We start from the raw sequence: 17,433 nt of genomic DNA, 5'->3' as shown, positions 1-17,433 counted from the left end.
AATTAGCATCACATATCTGCAATATATCAACAATATCAATGTTTCCACTTTTATTGTCAGGATACTTGCTTCATGTAAAATATTTCAATACAATACAGTACAATGCATGTTCCATCTGCCATCCTCCATGCGATTGGTTGGTTTTGTCATCATGTTGTAAGGCTTGCCCACAGCATACAGCAGCTGAGCGCTCAGCTAGCGCAAGCTGCTTTGCCACTCTCGCCATGAAAACAAAACCATGAAAACCAATTAAATTATAAACTACTAAAATCTTTTTTGTCATCTTTTTTTGTCCTTTCTGAACAAAAACCCTCAACGCCACAGCTGTGGGGTCTCCACATCCTCCCAGCGTGCTTCACAGCAGCTCAGTTCAGTCCTCAGCTGAGGCCCTCACAGGGCCACGCACATAAAATAAACGGACAGACAGACAGACAGACAGACAGACAGACAGACAGGAGGACAGACGGACAGGGAATCTGTCAACGCTGGCAGTCACATAGCAGCTTTCAGTCTCATCCAAGCTTCAACAGGAAGAGGGTTACTGGCTGGGGTAGGGTGTAGGTAGAGGTGTGGGGACAGGTGAAGAAGAAGGGAGGAGATGACACAACAAATGAACATGTGTCCCCCTGATTACGTCTGAGTAACAGAAACAGGTTGGATATAACCATAGCATCCTTTCTTCTCGTCCTCCCACCTTGTGTTTCACCCGTCGGTTTTTGCTCTATAGCGTGTTTCTAATACTGGGGTTATGGTGTGCTATCTTGAAAAAGTGAAGATTGTTGTCACTCTGGCCTAACGGACTGCTGCAGAGAAGGTGCCCTCTGTGGGGTGGGGGGGGGGTTGTTGCCTTGGACATCCCCACATCCCTCAGTACATTCGTTCAGGTGGGCGTGGTGAGGGCTGTGTTTGTGTCATATGTGTGTATGTATGTTTGTGTGGGAAGGGTGTTTCAGTAGCGGTGGGTCTGGTGGGAGTACTGGGGTGGTTGTTGGGAGGTAGTGGAGTATCCCATGCTGCTTTGGGGCAGTGATGTGCTTGGTCCAGGGTTCTGGTAGGCAGCATGTGGATTGGAGCGCTGTGGAGACAAAAACAAACAAACAAGAAGATATTCATTAAATCACATTAATGTCTTAGCTTCTGCTAAAACTATTTCCCTCACTTTTTATGTTAGTGACCTCTTTTTGGAGGTTTTGACAGATATGACAAGTTCTCACAGACAGAAAGTCAGGAACTATATTTTCATCTATCTGTCAAGAAAATTTTGTTCAAATATTTATAATGGTGCAAAAAATGAATCATGGAGTGATCCAATTACTGGCCTGACTGCATACAGAAGGGCAAACATCACGTAGTGCACCATTACGTTGGATGTCATCTGCTTAATGACTTAAGACCACTACTGAAATAGTAGTGGTCCTAAACACACTATCTACAGAAAAATAATACATCAAGGCAATTCAGCAATGTCATACACAAGCCAAGTCTCACAGCTCTTTTTACATTAAGTTGCAGTTTTCATTGTTTGTGCTTTCTGGACACTGTGATATGTAAATAAAAAAGTAAAAACTGCAGAGCAGAAAAGAAGGATAAAAACCTACACTACCAGTCAAAGGTTTTAGAACATCCCCACTGATTACCTACAAACCCTCTGTACTAAGAAGATGTATGTACTCATTTGTAAATAAATACAACTCGAACAAACTGTGTACGCTGGCTTTGTACATGACATCTGGAAATTTCAAAATAGATTTATTACGTGTATCAAACATCTTGGGTGATTTGGTTTTCCTGGAAAGCACCAAGGAACAAACTCTGGCTGTGTTGTTTTGACCTCCTCTTCTTCTTCTCTTACTTTTCAGTGGACTAGGGACAGTAATTGCATTGATGCCTCCCGCTGGTAAAAAACAGCAATGCATTTGGTCTTTGCAAATGGAACTGATGTACGTGTTTAATTGCATGTAGAGCGGGGGAAGTGAGATCTGATCACAAGTGGCCACCTGAGACACATGGGGAGATACATTTTAATGCCAGGTGAGAACTGACGTACTCAGAGCTGTCCACTTGTGATTGGATCACCCAAGACACACGTTAAGACCAGGTGTGAACAGGGCCAGAGAGCTAGAGACCTACCTGGTATTCTGAGGTCATGATGTGGCCACCTGAGGTAGTGGTGGGCGGGACAACTCGCACTTTCTTCAGAGGCGGGCCCTGGGCGTGGCTGTTGTCAGGGTTGCCGGTGTGCCCCGCCCCATTCGTGTGGTTGTTTCCCTGTTGCTGCTGCTGGTTCTTCTACAAGCCAAAAAAATAGAAATAATTTGATTATTCCACATATTAATAGCCTCCTTTATATGATCATGAAATAAGCTCCTTGTATAACTTTATTTAGAAACTACACATGGCACATGGGTTTTTTACTTTGTCTGCCTTGTCCTCTGGCTCCTCCTCTGTCAGGAACTCTCTCTTGGGATAGGGAATCTGGCAGCCTGCAAACACACTGAACAAAAAAGGCAAAGAGGCTTGTCAACTTCAAACATTTATTCCCATGACTTAGAGCTAATTAGCTAAGGGACCTGTTCAACGCAGTAGACGTCCCAGGGTCATGTGACTCAGGCTAAAGGACTAGCACAAGATAGATAAACTGGATACAGACTGTATGTATGGGTCTGTGTGTGCTGTGACTCACTCAGATGTGGGCAGGGGTTCCTCCAAAAAGTAAGGGTCCTGCATAGCCTGCTCAGATGTGATTCTACGGATGGGGTCCATTGTTAACAGCTTCTGCAGCTTTAATGAATTTCACACAATGTTAGTCAAACAAGAAACCATTAATAGAAGTGGCACAATGACAAAGCATACAGAGAGAGATGCATTTAAGCTTACCAAGTGGAATGCTTTGCTGTCTGGTTTGACTTTATGTTTTTCCATGTACTTTATAAGGCTGCAGTTTGTATATCTGTGAGAAGATGGAGAAAATTATATTAATATGATGCCTTCAGCCCAATTACCCCATATAGGAACATGCTGAGGTATTATATGATTAACTATGAGTTGTGTACAACACTCAAAAATGTCTGTTTGCCTACAGACACAGCACTTTAACTGGCTCTGACTTTTGTTTCAGATTTTTAAGACAACATGACAGTGGTGCTCCGCAGACTCACGTGTTCCTTCTAAAGTCTTTCATCAGCGTGGAGTGTTCTGGCATCTTTTTGATGTCCTCCCAGTCTTTATCTGTCAAATGAGGGAAAGTCAGGATTACACCATGTAACACCCTCCCTCCCTTCAAGAGCAGATTATTTAGGTTGTAGGATCTGGATTACAATCTTTTTGAGCACAAAGTCTAATGAGTTCCCCAAAACAACCCCTTTAACAACAAGACCACACTGAGCTTTGGTTTTGGTTTCTTTCTCAAAATCTTTTTTTGATTCACACACACATATATAAATATATAAATATATAGAGCTCATCTGCAAGTTTTTATACACTCATACTATTTTATCTCTAAGCTTTTCAGTAAGAACCACCAACTCTTTAACAGGGGATTGTGAAATTTGCCCTGATGCAATATTGGTAGGGCTTGATTTCCTGCATAATCAAAACAAAATCCATCAGATAGACTGGTGAGTTACACAACTAGAGCAGCAGAGATGGTAGGAGGGAAAAAAAAAACAAAAGATCAGACGCAGCTTAAGTGAACTGGAAAATATAGGCCCAAATGTGGCCCTGCAAGTAAAAGTTTCTATGTTTGTGACTTGGCTTCATCTATCGTGTCAGTGGATTGATGTTCAGAGCCCACAGACCACATTACTGCCTAAAGAAAAGGAGCAAGAAAAGACCAAGGAAATAGACTCTGTTAGGAACAACCACAGCATTTTCCACTGAAAAGGGAACACAGTAGCACGATTAACACACATACATTGTTTGAGAAATCAGATGTATTTGTTTCCCTTAATATATTGAGTAATACATCCCAGTTCGGGTCAATTTAGGTAAATCATTAACAAAGTATTTAAGAGTAAATATTTAAATTGGAATGAATCATTTTTCTCTGAAAATGTTCCCCCAAAGTCTAGCAGCAATCGGAGTCTCACCAGCAGGGAAGCCCATGACGTTAAAGATGCGGTCCAGTTGGTCGTGGTGGTAAGGGTTACTAGTCTTGATGTCCTCCTGGCGACAGTGGAATATGGGCTCAGACGTCAGCAGCTCTGCAAAGATGCAGCCAATCGCCCAGATGTCTGAAAGAAGAGCACATACTAACTTAAGCTGTCAGTAAAGGCAGTGGAACTGGCTGCACAAGTTGGGACACGGGCAGCTGCAAGGACAGATTGTGTTGCACAGCTCTCACCGATGGCTTTGGTGTAGTGCCGAGCCCCCAGCAGTAGTTCAGGTGCTCTGTACCAGAAGGTGACCACCACAGGGTCGAGATCGGCTAAAGGCTTCAGTGGTGAATTGAAGAGACGGGCAAACCCCATGTCCGCTGAAAAATAGACACACTAGTCAGTAAAGTAACAAACTTCAACAATAAATAACATTATTAAAAAAAGAAGACATTATACGTACCAATTTTTACTCTACCCCTCTCTGGCCCTTCCCCCATCACTAAAATGTTAGCTGGTTTCTGAAGGAGAAAAAGAGACATGCACGGTTTTGAACATTCTTCTACAATACTTTTTTTTTTTCTCAAAAATGAAAGCATAAGTGCTGAGATTAATTCAGCTTTGTTTGGTTCAGTTGAACTACAGTCCAACATGTGGTGTGTTATCAAAACTCTATGTTGCTGCCCTCTACTGGACACATTATACCCCTTGCATCCCACAAGAGAAGGTGGCCTACCATTTCCATCTCACCACTGCCAGTCAGTAATGCACCTACCAAAAAAATCTGGCTTTGTTAAAAAGCCAGATATTATTGAGACTACTTATTATTATTGAGACAGCATTTTTGAATTGTTATTTCAAAGAACCAATTGCAATACTAGAAAAACTAAAGCCTTTAAAGGTCAACTAAAATTATATAAAATATAAATGTTTCTTTTAAAAATTTATCACTAAAGCAACTAGAACAAAGAATAATTTAGAATGAGTGTGTGCAGTTCACATAAGAATCAACAAATTGCTGCATGCTAATTTTGGTCAACTTAAATCTGTTTACAAATGTTATGAATCCTGACTAGACACACACAGACTGGCACAGCTTCACAGGCCTTCAACTGATTCTCTGCCCAATAACAATCCAGTCTTTCATCAACTGTTGCCTTGTTTTCCCTTCTACCTAAATATTTTCTCTCACCCCCTCCTCCCCTCCCATTCCCTCCCCCTCTCTGCCCTCCCCAATCCTCTTACAAGGTCTCTGTGGAGGACCCAGTTGGCATGGAGGTAATGGATGCCATCCAGGATCTGGTAGAGCAGAGACTTGACCATTCCTCTAGGCAGCTGAAGTGGCTTCTTGTTGGCCTTGGATGCTCTGTGGAACTTAATAATGTGCTACGGAAAGACAAGATAAAAAAAACTAACTGTGGTGTGTGCATACGTGAGAAGAGAAATGCATCATTTTATGTAATTTTCTACTTTTGCATGGTCACAAACACAAGTTTACTACAGGCAGGATGAGTGAGGCTGATGTTTGTGGCATGTGTTTCCACTTCTTTACAAGGGGAATGTGAGCAGAAAATGGCATTTTAACTCAGTTCTGATACCCTGCCAGCTGTAACTGCCAACTGTAAAGCAGCAGAGCTTTGAAAATCAAATGTTGAAGACTTCTTGGTGTATGTGTGTGCTCTAATGAGACTTAGCAGTGCATAATTAACACCATTTTGAGTCTACTTCCCTACAACTTCTGCTGGTGAATGTGAGTGTACATGCATCAGCAATATGACTAATTCTGCATTTGTCCCACATTCAGAAACGGGAAATGTTCGCATATGCGCAAAAACTAATTCTAAACAAAGAGTACTGTACAGAAAAATGCATACATGCAAAACATACATTCCTGCTCATATTGGCATTTTCAGTGGCCAAGAATGGAGTATGTTTGATAAATCCTGTCATGCAGCTTGAGAGTGTGTTGTGTGTAAATGTGTGTGTGTGTGTGCATTTTACCCAGAGATCATGTTCAGCGTAGTCAAAGAGCAGCCATACTTTACGGTCTGCATGTGACAGGAAAACCTTCTGCAGTGAGATGACATTGGGGTGCTTCAGCTCCCGCAGCAGCTGCAATATACAAACGCATTCAGAGAACCGACCACACACTCCTATGGCAGAAATCGTGACTGATAACAGCCAATTACTAGCTGCTGAATGTCCCACCATACTGGAGACTGTACACAAATTAGTAAACAAGAGGACATTTAAATGTAATTTGAGGAAATAGTCTTGCAACAAATGCTGCTTTTAAAAAGCTTTGTAAGTTTCATTTTTGTTGACAAACCAACAGTGAGTTCTAATTTAGTGTATGTTCCTGATATTTTGTACATTCAAGTCTGATTTCAAGGTCTTTGTCTGTGATTCTTCACAGCTTTTCTATGTTATGCCTGTTGTTGCTGACTTAACAAAAGCTACTTTGTGAAAGAAAGTGATTCGCATGTTACATAAACCATCTAGGAATGGCATGAAAGTGTTTAATAGAGACCAAACAAAAAAAGACAGAGTAAGCCAAGCAGTTCTTACTGCAATCTCTCTGCAGGCTGACATGGAGATGCCAGTGCCTTCAATCTGCTTGAGGGCGTAGTCCTTATCATCCTTCCTACAAACACAGAGAGAGGCAGAGCAACATCAACACCAGACCAGACTGCAGGCCCCCTGAGAGCTTTCTGCACAGAAACATAAAGGGGGGCACTTGGCAGCTGGCACAGGGACTCTGAGAAGAGGCCGAGTTGCATTACCTCCAGATTTGTGTAATCAAGCTCACCTCTGAGGCTCAAAACAATAGAAGGAGAGAGGAAACAGGCCCTGTCTGGTAGCTGGCGAGGGACAAACAGAGCACTGGGACTGGCTCTCACTTGAATGAATTGGTTACAACCCCTCCCTCCCCCTGGCCTAAATCATCTCATAAACCCATGCTTTGTGCCTCCTCAGGCCTCGTCCAACTGCTGCAGCACAAATTAGCTCACAGAGTCTCATAAACAGCAGCCTCCTAAAGTGAACACAAACATCTTTAAACACTTTGGGGCTCTTTTGTGTGGTTCCGGCTGCCAGTATGTCCGGGCTGTGATAATGGGCCTAGTATAGGCCTGGTAGCTCAAGATGCCTTGAGCTCTCACCAGCTCAGGTCCAGACACAGTTAAGGCTGTTACAGGGATTGCATAAGAAACAGTAGGTAGCGTGGTTCATAGTCTGTCTGAGGCCAAATGGACACCTTTGCTGCATGTCATTCCACATTTTTCTCATCCCTTTTCTCATGTCATCTCTCCACTGTTGACTCTCTCATATGGACAAAAAATGCACAAAAATACTTTTTTTTTTTTTTAAAAAGGAAATGAAGGTTGATTGAGATTAAAAGTAAAGGGACAAAAAATAGCAGCAGAACAACATAACCAACAATTTAGGCATATTGGATTGTTACATACACAATTAATCAGTGTTTTAGTACTAACAGAATAGTCTAGCTTTGCTAAACAATGCTGAAAAGTCAAGAACAAAATCCTCTTTCATATGGCATACTCTATATATTATCAGTTTTAAACATCTGAAGGGTGGCATCTCCATATAAGTTGATGTGGAGATATTTACCTCAAATATGATAAAAGCAACACCCCTCCCCTAAAAAAAAAGGACCACTGAGACCATCAACAAGTGCTAGCACATGCACCTGCTGCATCCTACATTCACCACATCACCTACAAAGGCTCTTAATTTTCCTAAATATAATAATGCATACTGCTGAGCACCAACATAGGTCAAAACAGGTGCCCCAGAAATGCTTTAACACAGCTTTTACAACATAAGCATCCCACCTACAAGACAGGAAAGACACAATCACGACGATAAACCATATGTCAGTGCTTTATTACACGATTGAAAGCTTCATCAGCCTCCAGGCAGTGTAGGCAATTTCAGTATATCCCCCTTCATATTGTTATTTCTCTCAATAAATCTCTAACAACATGCCTCCTCTGCCATTGGCCTTGAAGGGAAAAACATGAGAGAAGTAATTAAAATTTATTTGGGAGAGGGAGGGGGGGCCTGGCGCAGGGTTCACTGGCTAGAGGCCTTGCTGGTCATCAACTCACCCATCTTTTCTCTTCGCTTTGTATACATGACCGTAGGTGCCTCTTCCCACTTTGCATCCTTCGTACTCAAACAGGTCCTCGACACGCTCTCTTTCGCCGGTCAGCTTGACTTTAAAATCATAGTCCATTTTCACCACTGTTTGGGCTAAATGTATCCGCTCCTTCCTTTTTTAAAGCGTCGCTTGGGAGGCAACTAGGCTACTCCAACGAGCTCGGTTTGGTAATTCAGCTAGTTGCCTTCCCCAGCGTGGCCCTTTCTTCTTTCAGCCCAGCTTCCACATCGAGTTTTCGGGTCAAATTTAATGTACCGGTAGGGGTGCGCGGTACACGGAGATAGTCCAGGTGAAAAACGACCCCGAAATATATTCCTTTCTCTTGTTGCTGCGTTTCTCTCAGCCGGTATCTGCTCCAAAGAGACGCACTTCACTCGGTAACGACGGCGTATTGGTGCACGGCACTGTCGTAAAACGTCGCGAAGTCAGCCCTGCAGCAGAGAAAGAGCTCCAGAAAATGGGTAGACAGACTATACCACGTGGAAATTTACAGTCGTAGAAAATTAGAGCTGTTGTATAAGTTTATTTAGTCCTAAAAACGGAATGATGAAAATTATTTTTACCTATATCGTAACATTCTGTAATGTTATCATGCAGACGCTCAAAGAAATATCTCTTATCTATTTTTGTCAATCAATTCAGTTGTACAAAAATCGTATAACTGAGGTGAAAGGCATATTAATCCATTCGTTTTGAAATTAAGCGAATAAGATTATTAGATTTTGCTCCGAATAACGTAATAACTAGGTAATTCCTAAATGTGCGTTACTAATGTGAAATACTTGCATGTTTAAAGCACAAACGCAATGCAAAGTGGTTTATGGGGAAAATAAAAGCGCTGGAGCAACAACAAAAATCAAAACATCAATGAATATTTTTTTTTTTAATTAGGACATAATTATGGAATAGCCATATAATCAAGATGTTGCAAAAATATTTTAGCTGAATATGAGCATGGTGTGTGAGAAAACAAAACAACAGACAAGCCTTTAGAGGGAATGGTGAATATAACTGTGGTATGAGACAGGTACATGTACTTGAAATATTTGAAACAACAAGAATCCTAATCACTACCAAAAGCACTAGGACTACTTTTTAAGAAAAAAAGAAAGAAAATATGAATACTTGCTACATTTCTTTTTTTTTTTTTTTTTTTTTTTTTTGCGTTGGCTGAACTTTATTAATATATACAGTGACGCTCTGATGAAAGCCTACAAACTGTACAAAACTCTCTAATACTGATATGTTTTATATATTAAAATGTCACCTGATATTATGTGTGGCACATGTTAAGGTCAGTCGCAAGGCTGTTTTAAGATATGGTTTCAGACATGAGCTGATCAGTCTGGATGGTAAAGAGTCATTGCTTATGTAAAAACATAAATATTGTGCATTTAAAATTCTCCATACTGTAGCAGCAACATGTTTAAAACTGTAGAAATCAAAAACTGCACTATTTCACTAGGAAGTGCAGTCATTTTAAATGCAACGAATAATTTTGTCGATGTGATTTCTGGACAACAAATCTTGACCAATGATTTGCAAATGTCGTGTTATCTAGGAACCAATGTGGCCAGGGAAGTTGTTTTTGACGGACGATGTAATGTAGCACCACTGGTCCCATCTTGGTTTGAGAGAGAAGGGAGAGGAAAGCAAACCGTCCATATTACAGCTGCTTTGTCAGGTACTAAATTCCGTTTAATGTCATTGTCATCTCTTATAAAACTATGCTAGGGTTACGTGTTAAATTCCATGTACAGTGACTGCTTGATAAAACTGTCTGTCGTATTAATATCTGAGGAGTTATTCTGCCTTGTAGCTCGCTGGCGAGTGAGCTAACCCAGCTACACTAGTGTCGACTGGCTTCTCTTCGCTAACATTAGCGCACAGTTAGCAACTAAAGCGTTGCGCATTCAAAATGACACTTCGCATCCTTGAAAGGTCCTCAGAACTGACTGTTGTGTTTGAGGGGCAACGCAGTTAATCATTGCCGGGCATTAACCTCCCGATTATCTAATTTTTAAATAATGCTGACAAGATTCTTTGTCTTTCCTTCTGTGCCCTGCGTTTACACGGAGGAGACCTCCGTTTAGTTTGTCGTGTCCCGCCTCTGTTTGGTCCAGGATTGGATGCTTTGCGTGTCTGTCATCAACACTAGGCCGGTGATTGGTGGCTAACCAGGATGACAACGTCAGTTTTGTTGCATTATTCCCTTGCCTTCAACATGGCCTTCCGTAGCTACTGTTGTAACTTGGCTAGTATTAGCTCACATGAAGACTGCGTTTTTAATAGGATGTCTCTTGGCTGTTCCTTCCAGTGAATGAATAGAGCATTTATCCACGTTACATTAGGTGGATTTAGGTGCTAGTCTTAGAGCTAAACGTTAGCAACATTAGCAAGATTATGGTAGCCTTAGTCTCTTGTTAGTGGAGTCTTTCGATAGAAAATGGATGGCGTTGTCTTAACTGTCGCCCTTGGTTAGAATACTAAGGTAATCAAACAAGTCGAACTTGCATTGCATTTTCCTCTAGTATCTAATACAACCTACGTTTGTTCTTTATCGTTTTAAAGACAATCAAATGGCCATTCGCTTGTTTTGTTGTTGTGTAACATAATGACAAATGAGCACGTCCTCTTGTGCTGCAGAGGCTTTATGTGTGGCTTTAGCCTTTGATTTTTGTTTGCTGAATGTAAACCTGTAGTGGATAATTTTAGATGACATGTCCCCCCGTGATTGACACCCCTCACTCATTTGTCTGCCAGCACTTTCCACGGTGATGGACCCTCCTGGTGGGGGAGATGAACGGCGGAGGCAGGCAGAGCGTCTTCGACGGGAGGAGGCATACTATCACTTCATCAATGAATTGAGTGAAGAGGAGTACCGCCTAATGAGAGACAGCAACCTGCTGGGCACTCCTGGTGAGGAGGAATATATCTTGTTATGTTAATGCACTGATTGGGATTGCCAGTGTAGTCTTTCTTAACATGTATTCTAAGCGTGTTAAATTTACAACATATATATCATGCCACAGCCATAATGTATGATATTGATAATTGCTCACTCAGTGTTAGAGCAGAGACACTTTTCTTGACCCACTGCTGCTGACAGCACATAACATCCTCCATGTTCATATATTTCACAGGGGAGGTGACTGCTGAGGAGCTGCGGCAGCGTCTTGATGGAGCAAAAGAGCGCGTTTCATCTCAGCCTCGGACTGAGCAGCGCTCGCAGACTGCTGATTCTGGAGAACAGCAGAGCAGTAGTGGTGAGGGAGAGGAGAGAGGGGCTGGAGGGAGACGAGGGGCAGGTAGGGGGGAGTCGGAGGGACTTGTCTCTATCTGATTTTTCCAAATCTGGCTTTCACTTGTCACAGTATTGCATGGCTTGCAGTTAAATCACTATTGATTAATGAAATGAAAAGCCAAAAAAGCATTCCATAATAGCACGGCATAATGTTTTATGACTGGACTTTGAGAACAGTAACATAGATGACAAACGAACACCAGGTTTGGCAAGGTTTAAACAAGGTTGCAACAGTTGTGAATTCTGGTAATAAATACAGTGGAGGTGCTGGCTTTGAATAAGGTATGAAACAGCTTGCCTGCTTGTGCACCTGCTATAAGTGGATGCAGGAAAATGGCTGTGTTTTTCTCAGAGTTTTCCTGTACAGAAGAATAGGTTTTTAGGATGAACACGTTTACAGTCTTACCCATATTTGCTTTATGTTTTTTTACAGGGGGCACAGAGCCTGGAGCAGAATCTTCTAATGGTGACTCATTACTGGAGTGGCTGAACACTTTCAGACGTACTGGTAATGCTACTCGCAGTGGGCAGAGTGGCAACCAGACATGGCGTGCCGTCAGTCGGACCAATCCTAACAGTGGAGAATTCCGCTTTAGCCTGGAGATCAACATCAACCATGATCAGCCAGAGCCGGGGGAGCATAATGATACTGCGGACGCTGCAGAGCTGCCAGTGACTGCCCCAAATACAACTTCACCCTCTATACGCACTGCTTCCTCTTTCTCCAACCCTCGCCCTTCAGCCATGTCAAGGCCAGCTCCGTACCCCTCCCCCCGGCCAGCCCTTAGTAGAAGGATGCAGACACGGCGTACACGTAGCAGCACTACCACTCTTTCTATGAGCCCCCCTGCACTTCCTGCACCGGTGCCCCCCCCAGCTGCTGCTCAGAGGAGAGGTGCCACTTTGCACTCTTCAGCACCACCTCCCGCTGTTCCCAGTCCTCCTCTAGATCAAACTACACCTTCACAACATCAGGCCCTCAATGCAGAAGTAGAGCAGGTTCGTGATGATGTGTCTGCTGCTATAGACTGTCCCCGTGTGTCACCGCAGTCTGGGTCTCAGGCCCCAGCAGTGGGACATGAATCACGTGGTAGTAGGACTCGATCACGTGGTCGTGCACGCAGGGCTGCAGCAGGGGGTGGGGTGTCATCCCGCTTGTCTAGGCGAAGCCGTTCCCCCCTGCACAGAATACCTGTTGTCACTCCACCCTCCAGCAGTGGTATCAGTGGCTCTAGCATCCACACTGTTGAGCCAGGCAGTGGCACCAGCTCTGTTTCCATGGAGACAGGAGAGGCTGTGGCAGAACCTGCAGCTCTTACTGAGCCAGCTGTAGAGACAGCAGAACGTGAGAATGAATCACATGTAATAGGAGCAGGAAGTTCAGCGGTGCGAAGGCACCCAACCATCATGTTGGACCTCCAGGTAAGAAGGATTAGACCTGGTGAAAACCGTGATCGGGACAGCATTGCCAGCAGAACACGATCACGTGCGCGGGTTGCTGAGAATACCGTCACATTCGAAAGTGACAGTGGTGGATTTAGACGCACCATCTCCCGCTCTGAACGAGCTGGGATCCGCACCTATGTTAGCACTATCCGGATTCCACTGAGGCGCATCAGTGAGACAGGCCTGGGGGAACCCAATTCCACTGCCCTGCGTTCCATCTTGCGCCAGATTATGACTGGATTTGGGGAGCTGAGCTCCCTAATGGAGACAGAGGCTGATTCTGAAACTGTTGCACCTAGCCATACAGATGCTATTGGCACAAATAGTAACACTAGCCCAGCCAGTCGTCTGCATACAAATGAAAGTGCAGTTGGCCAGGTTGGTACAGGTGGGGTAGATCAGGAGAGGGTGGGGCTGGTTGGAAGTGAGGACGACCAGGGTGGACAGGCCAGACTCGGAGGAGGGGTAGTAAGCACCACAGAAGGACGGGCCACCAGCAGAGACACCAACAACTTGGTAGAAAATGGTACTCTGCCCATCCTGCGGCTGGCACATTTCTTCTTGCTCAACGATGAAGAGGATGACGAGCACCCTAGGGGCCTGACCAAAGAGCAGATTGACAATCTATCCACACGCACCTATGGTCAGGCCAGCCTGGAGGGCGAGATGGGCCGTGCATGCAGTGTCTGCATCAACGAGTATGCCCAGGGCAACAAGCTGCGGAGTCTACCCTGCTCTCATGAATTCCACATCCACTGCATCGACCGCTGGCTCTCCGAAAACAACACCTGCCCCATCTGCAGGCAGCCCATACTCGCAGCGCATCATGACTGACCTATATGCTCACAAACGCAACTGTCATGTTCCTGGCTGGCTGAACTGAGCAGACCCAAGTGGGCTTTGCATGTACATAGCGCTTTCATGGTTTCATTTCTTTGAAAATATCCATTGTGTTGAAGTTGAAGAAGGTTGAACCAAAAGTGTGGAAAAAGGAAACTATAAATGCAAAGAATTAACAAAACTTTATTTTTTTAGACTCCTTGTTTTCAGCAACTTATTGTTTTATTTTCTTCTTCCTGTGACCTGTTTTGCTGGTCTCTGTCACAAAGCTTCAGAGGCCCATGTCAGTGGATGGCATTAATGCTTAAGGAGCTCCTGTAGCCGCTGCTGACTAGTCTCACTTTAACTCTTTAATGTCGGATACACGTGACGTCTCTTTGTCACAACTGGACTACACAAATCACTTTTACACTTGATTTATTCAGTGTAAGCTGTAAATAACTCACCAGTGCTTGTGTTTAAAGGTTTTGAAGCGAGATGCTCTTCACATGCCATCTGTTTAGAATGGAAACAGGAAACCTTCACTTTTTTAACATTAACCATTTTAAAGCTTCAGTATCCATTTTAAAATGTCCCTTTACAGTTGGTTAAGAAATGTATGGTTTATTGGGATGTGTATGAGCAATGTATTTCATTTTGAAATAAGTTTCTTTTCCTCTATATCTGGTATTATTTGTTTCAGCCCTCTCCATAAACCTCTCACATACAATCCTAATACAGAATTCATCCATAAAAGTAACCCACTAAAAACAGCCACTTTAACATCACCATATGAGCAGTACAATTCAAATGAAATGCAAAAGGCATGTGATAATCAGGAATTCAGAGCTGTAATTTAGTATGACTTGTGCAATACAAAGAGAAAAGACAGTATTGTTTGTTTTGCTCTTCATTGTTGTTTACATTGCAATGCCTGATTATCATCTCCAGTTAAAAACAAAGACTTGCAAACCCCCGAAATCAATGTTTCCTCTTGGTTCCTGTTGCTTATTTGAATCCATTGCTGACAAACACCCTGGGACCCGTGTCATGATGTCGCACTGAGTAGTCATCGTAATACATCTGCTGAGCAACAAAAACATGGAACATTGATTTAAATAATAAAAACTAGATCTCTTAGAGTTTTTACAGTTCCAGCTAACCCAGAGTTTGTTTTTTTTTTTTTTTGCATAAGATAGGTGCTGGAAAATTGTTGATCTTTGGAGCATCTGCTGCAGCTCTGGCTCCAAAACTACATTCACTGCAAATGAGAACACATCTCTTCCTAAATGGCTCTGTGATAGTGCAATGTCCGCAGTCTGTTTCAGTTCCAGTAAAAGTACCACACCTGAATAAGGCAGTGTTAGTAATAAGATATTCACGTATGCTCTTCATGGTTTGTTTTTCCATTAAATCCACAGATATTGGCGTTTCTAGTGTAGCACAGGTGGATTATTTAGCTGAACCACCTAGTCCGTGTGTTCCCACCAGGGTCACTTTGTACATCAACAATAACAGTACACAGGAGCTACTACATCTCTGCAGTTAACATGTCACTAACAAAACTGCAGGAATGATGCAGTATATTATGTAAGAATGTGAGCGTGTGGGTTAAGTTCGTATGGGTTAATTGTGTGCGCTTGTGAGTGTGTGTGGGTACTGAAGGAAAGGTCCAGTGTCCCAATAAACCTGGTTCTCAGAAGGCTTCTGTTCAGTGAATGACCATCTTGGAGACTTGGAGAGGGTTTTGGCCACTGGGTGCAGAAGTGAATATTTATTCTGTTCGTATTTAATAAGATGGAAATCAACTTTTGAAATATGAATATGTATTATGTTATAATGTGTGAGAGTAAATAAAACAGTTATGATGAATATGTTACTATGTCATACAATGAATGAAGACATGGGTTTTCTTCTCTGCTCCTTAACAACGGAATAAAACCGCAGCTTTGTTATGCTCGAAGATCTGGTGTGTATGGATGTTTGTGTGCGCGATGTTTGTGAGACTCAGTGTGACTGCGCGTGTGGTTTTGAGCGACAGTTGTCAGCACCTAACCGCTAAATCAACCAACAAGCTAACTGTATGGAGCCATATTGTGGAAACAGACATATGTGCCTTGCAAAAACAGTCATACGAACAGAGAGAGGAGCAGTGGATTATGCCGCAGAATTGATTTTAAATGTTCCTGTGAACGTCCTGAAGGCTTTATTTCGAGTCGTCTTTGGGGTGAGTGTTTAATAATATCAAAGAAGAAATATCATTGTTCTTCAAATGAAAAGTTTAGTTTATAATTATTTACAAATAAAACGCACTTTTGCTAAATTCATTCTGAGAGGTTTAGGTTGCTGCTACATCATCTCTCGGTCTGTTATGACTGCTAGTTCGTAGTGGAGATAATGTTAGCTAAACTTATGGGTAAATATTGGTACATATTGACATTACTGAGTCAGTTTTGACTAATCGTCGTAGTGTTACACGTTTACTGTTATACTATAATTTTCATATGTGGCCGCTGGTTGACTGATGAAAGAACATGTTTATAAAGTTCTTATTGCGGGTTTGTTTTGTAATTTTACGTCCAGAGACCGAGGGCGCGCACGCATGTCATCGAACAGCGCGCGCTCCCGTGGGGACGGGGAATGGGGATACGAGCAGACATCCGCCCTTCAAAATAAAGGTTTACAAGTAATTGCCTCAACTAGGGATTTGTATTTTTACTTTCATGTAGGCTGTTTTGTTAAACTATTAAATGGTTAGAAAAAATAAACTATGGCGCTAATTAAAGGTTTTCGTAATTACGTGGTTGAGGATGTTATGATCACTGGAAGCCATAATAAATTAACCTGATGGATTCATCATATTATGCTGGTAGTAGTATGTAGTCTGAAGTCTGTATCTTTGATTAGTCTGTATGTTTAATTTTTAGCGTGGCTACAAATAATGGTACCTAACTGTGTCATTGTATGATTAAACTCGGGTAAAAAGAGCAGTTTGATGAATTACATCTGAAATTTATCAGATTCACCTTTATTCGAATGTACATTATTTTGAAAGCAGTAGCCGGAAGTCGCGCTTTTTTTTATTCCGTGTGACTTGGCGCTGGCTGAATCCGACCTCTACAACGTCGTCGCCGCCGAGCAGCCGAGAAAATATGATTCGTGAGCAGCAGCAGCAGCAGGAGCGGCCGCAGCCCGGGCCCGGAGCAGCATCCCCCTGCTCTGTTGGTGACCCATGAGCATGCCACCGCTCCGGCCTCCTCGCTCCAGCGTCACCGACACTCGTTCACCACCAGCAAGATGTATTTCAACCGGAGAGCCAAGAAGATACACAGTGAGGGAGGTAAGTTTAAAAAAAAACCAAACACCTTAATTAATCTATGCTCGACCAAGGTTCCGCCCGCCGCTTAATTCGTGACCTGTCAGTGTAAAGTCGTGTATATCGCATTGTAAGAAATAGGCCTGACGGGGGCCTGTATATAATCGTGCGTATTTTAGTATGTGCTTCGCATAATAACGGCAGTCGGTATTGCCCGGGACTGCGGCATGCATGTGGGGTGACTCGCTGTACCGGTATTTATCCTCCAGCC

General features: G+C 42.9%; 3 protein-coding genes across 5 annotated transcripts in view; 2 read left to right on the top strand and 1 right to left on the bottom strand.

Annotated features, from left to right (window-relative positions):
- Positions 1 to 35: 35 nt before the first annotated feature.
- Positions 36 to 8,653, bottom strand: cdk8 (cyclin-dependent kinase 8). The gene is made up of 13 exons (XM_041066236.1): positions 8,225 to 8,653; positions 6,663 to 6,738; positions 6,096 to 6,206; positions 5,340 to 5,480; positions 4,558 to 4,615; positions 4,343 to 4,474; positions 4,089 to 4,232; positions 3,159 to 3,228; positions 2,878 to 2,950; positions 2,684 to 2,781; positions 2,416 to 2,494; positions 2,131 to 2,289; positions 36 to 1,075 (listed from the first exon to the last, which is right to left on the bottom strand). The coding sequence occupies exons 1-13, from the start codon at positions 8,350 to 8,352 to the stop codon at positions 950 to 952; spliced, it is 1,395 nt and encodes a 464-aa protein (XP_040922170.1). The 5' UTR covers positions 8,353 to 8,653; the 3' UTR covers positions 36 to 949.
- Positions 8,654 to 9,881: 1,228 nt separating this feature from the next.
- rnf6 (ring finger protein (C3H2C3 type) 6) lies at positions 9,882 to 15,772 on the top strand. Of its 2 annotated transcripts, none has more exons than XM_041066112.1 (4): positions 9,882 to 9,961; positions 11,041 to 11,196; positions 11,421 to 11,543; positions 12,015 to 15,770. In XM_041066112.1, the coding sequence occupies exons 2-4, from the start codon at positions 11,055 to 11,057 to the stop codon at positions 13,859 to 13,861; spliced, it is 2,112 nt and encodes a 703-aa protein (XP_040922046.1). In that variant the 5' UTR covers positions 9,882 to 9,961; positions 11,041 to 11,054; the 3' UTR covers positions 13,862 to 15,770. The 2 variants fall into 2 exon arrangements, with proteins under 2 accessions (XP_040922046.1, XP_040922045.1); XM_041066111.1 differs by having other exon boundaries at positions 9,884 to 9,961; positions 11,421 to 11,585; positions 12,015 to 15,772.
- A 1,224-nt stretch (positions 15,773 to 16,996) lies between these two features.
- atp8a2 (ATPase phospholipid transporting 8A2) overlaps positions 16,997 to 17,433 on the top strand; it is a 46,880-nt gene continuing 46,443 nt past the window's right edge. For both annotated transcript variants that reach the window (XM_041065369.1, XM_041065368.1), the window contains exon 1: positions 16,997 to 17,186. In XM_041065369.1, coding sequence (XP_040921303.1) covers positions 17,144 to 17,186 — 43 coding nt within the window. In that variant the 5' untranslated portion in view covers positions 16,997 to 17,143. The remainder of the gene's footprint in view (positions 17,187 to 17,433) is intronic.

The sequence above is a fragment of the Toxotes jaculatrix genome, chromosome 20 (genome assembly GCF_017976425.1).
Source record: "Toxotes jaculatrix isolate fToxJac2 chromosome 20, fToxJac2.pri, whole genome shotgun sequence".
In the NCBI taxonomy this organism is placed as follows: Eukaryota; Metazoa; Chordata; class Actinopteri; family Toxotidae; genus Toxotes; species Toxotes jaculatrix.
Note: the sequence above shows the minus strand (reverse complement) of the source record. Positions and strands in the feature narration are given on the sequence as shown.

Excerpts from the sequence above, each read along its gene's own strand:
- rnf6 (XM_041066111.1), top strand. The coding sequence starts at position 11,055 with ATGGACCCTCCTGGTGGGGGAGATGAACGGCGGAGGCAGGCAGAGCGT. Across the intron at positions 11,197-11,420 it reads CAACCTGCTGGGCACTCCTG|GGGAGGTGACTGCTGAGGAG; the intron begins GTGAGGAGGAAT and ends TATATTTCACAG. Across the intron at positions 11,586-12,014 it reads TGGAGGGAGACGAGGGGCAG|GGGGCACAGAGCCTGGAGCA; the intron begins GTAGGGGGGAGT and ends GTTTTTTTACAG.
- cdk8 (XM_041066236.1), bottom strand. The coding sequence starts at position 8,352 with ATGGACTATGATTTTAAAGTCAAGCTGACCGGCGAAAGAGAGCGTGTC. Across the intron at positions 3,229-4,088 it reads CGTCATGGGCTTCCCTGCTG|ATAAAGACTGGGAGGACATC; the intron begins GTGAGACTCCGA and ends CTCATTTGACAG. Across the intron at positions 2,290-2,415 it reads CAGAGGACAAGGCAGACAAA|AAGAACCAGCAGCAGCAACA; the intron begins GTAAAAAACCCA and ends TTTGGCTTGTAG.